Here is a 1,147-nt window from a genome sequence, read left to right as displayed (position 1 = left end):
TTGCTCTGTTGCCTAGGCTGGAGTGCAATGGTGCGATCTCAGCTCACCATAATTTCCACCTCCCAGGTTCAAGTGATTCTCCTGCCTCAGCCTCCCAAGTAGCTGGGACTACAGGTACACACCACCATGCCCAGCTAATTTTTGTATTTTTAGTAGAGATGGGGTTTCACTATGTTAGCCAGGCTGGTCTTGAACTCTTGACCTTGTGATCTGCCCACCTTGGCCTCCCAAAGTGCTGGTGTAATAGGTGGCGTGAGCCACCGCGCCTGGCCTCTCTATAGTGGTTTTTTATCCTAGAAAGCTACCCTGGACCCTTCCTGTCAAGATCCCCATCCATGTGATTAGGATGCAGGGCATTCTGGCCTATCTCTGTAGACACCTCTCTTCTGTTTCCTGTTCCCTTATTTTGGTACCCTTGCTGCCAAAGGTGTTGTAGGCCATTTGCCTGCTATTATTTTACATATTCTCTCGGTCCTTTACTTGATCATCTTGAAGTGGGAGAATGGGCCACTAATCCTCTGCCTTCCAATGTTCTTGGGTTCCAGGAGCCTCCACTCATTTTGAGAATTCCTTTGAGGGTTCATCATTTGCAATGGGTGACATTGCCCTGGCACTGTACTCGGCTCTGTTCTCCTACTCGGGCTGGGACACCCTCAACTATGTCACTGAAGAGATCAAGAATCCTGAGAGGTAGGTACCTTACCACCAACTTTCCATAGCAGTGACAGCCATCATTTAATGAGCTCCTACTATGTGCCACACAGCATACCACAGCTGCCTGTGAGGTTGATTTTATCAGCCTCATTTTACTAGATGGGAGGCCTGAGGCCCAGAGAAGTGACTTGTCTATGATCACAGTAACAGAGCTAAAATGTGAACTTTCTCATATATGCTTTGTAATTTTTTTTTTGGGGGGGGACAGTCTAGCTTTGTCGCCAGTCGCTAGGCCGGAGTGCAGTGGTGTGATCCTGGCTTACTGCAACCTCCACCTCCTGCCTCAGCCTCCCAAGTAGTGGGGACTACAGGTGTGTGCCACCATGCCCAGCTAATTTTTGTATTTTAGTAGAGATGGGGTTTCACCATGTTGGCCAGGATGGTCTCGATCTCTTGACCTTGTGATCCACCCGCCTCAGCCTCCCAAAGTGCT

General features: G+C 49.1%; 1 protein-coding gene across 8 annotated transcripts in view; it reads left to right on the top strand.

Annotated features, from left to right (window-relative positions):
* The window catches only part of SLC7A7 (solute carrier family 7 member 7), a 44,911-nt gene that overhangs the window by 38,316 nt on the left and 5,448 nt on the right, over positions 1-1,147 (top strand). For all 8 annotated transcript variants that reach the window (XM_017544617.2, XM_017544614.2, XM_017544616.2 and 5 more), the window contains one exon: positions 546-690. In XM_017544617.2, coding sequence (XP_017400106.1) covers positions 546-690 — 145 coding nt within the window. The remainder of the gene's footprint in view (positions 1-545; positions 691-1,147) is intronic.

Source organism: Cebus imitator, unplaced genomic scaffold (genome assembly GCF_001604975.1).
Source record: "Cebus imitator isolate Cc_AM_T3 unplaced genomic scaffold, Cebus_imitator-1.0 Scaffold170, whole genome shotgun sequence".
In the NCBI taxonomy this organism is placed as follows: Eukaryota; Metazoa; Chordata; class Mammalia; order Primates; family Cebidae; genus Cebus; species Cebus imitator.
Note: the sequence above shows the minus strand (reverse complement) of the source record. Positions and strands in the feature narration are given on the sequence as shown.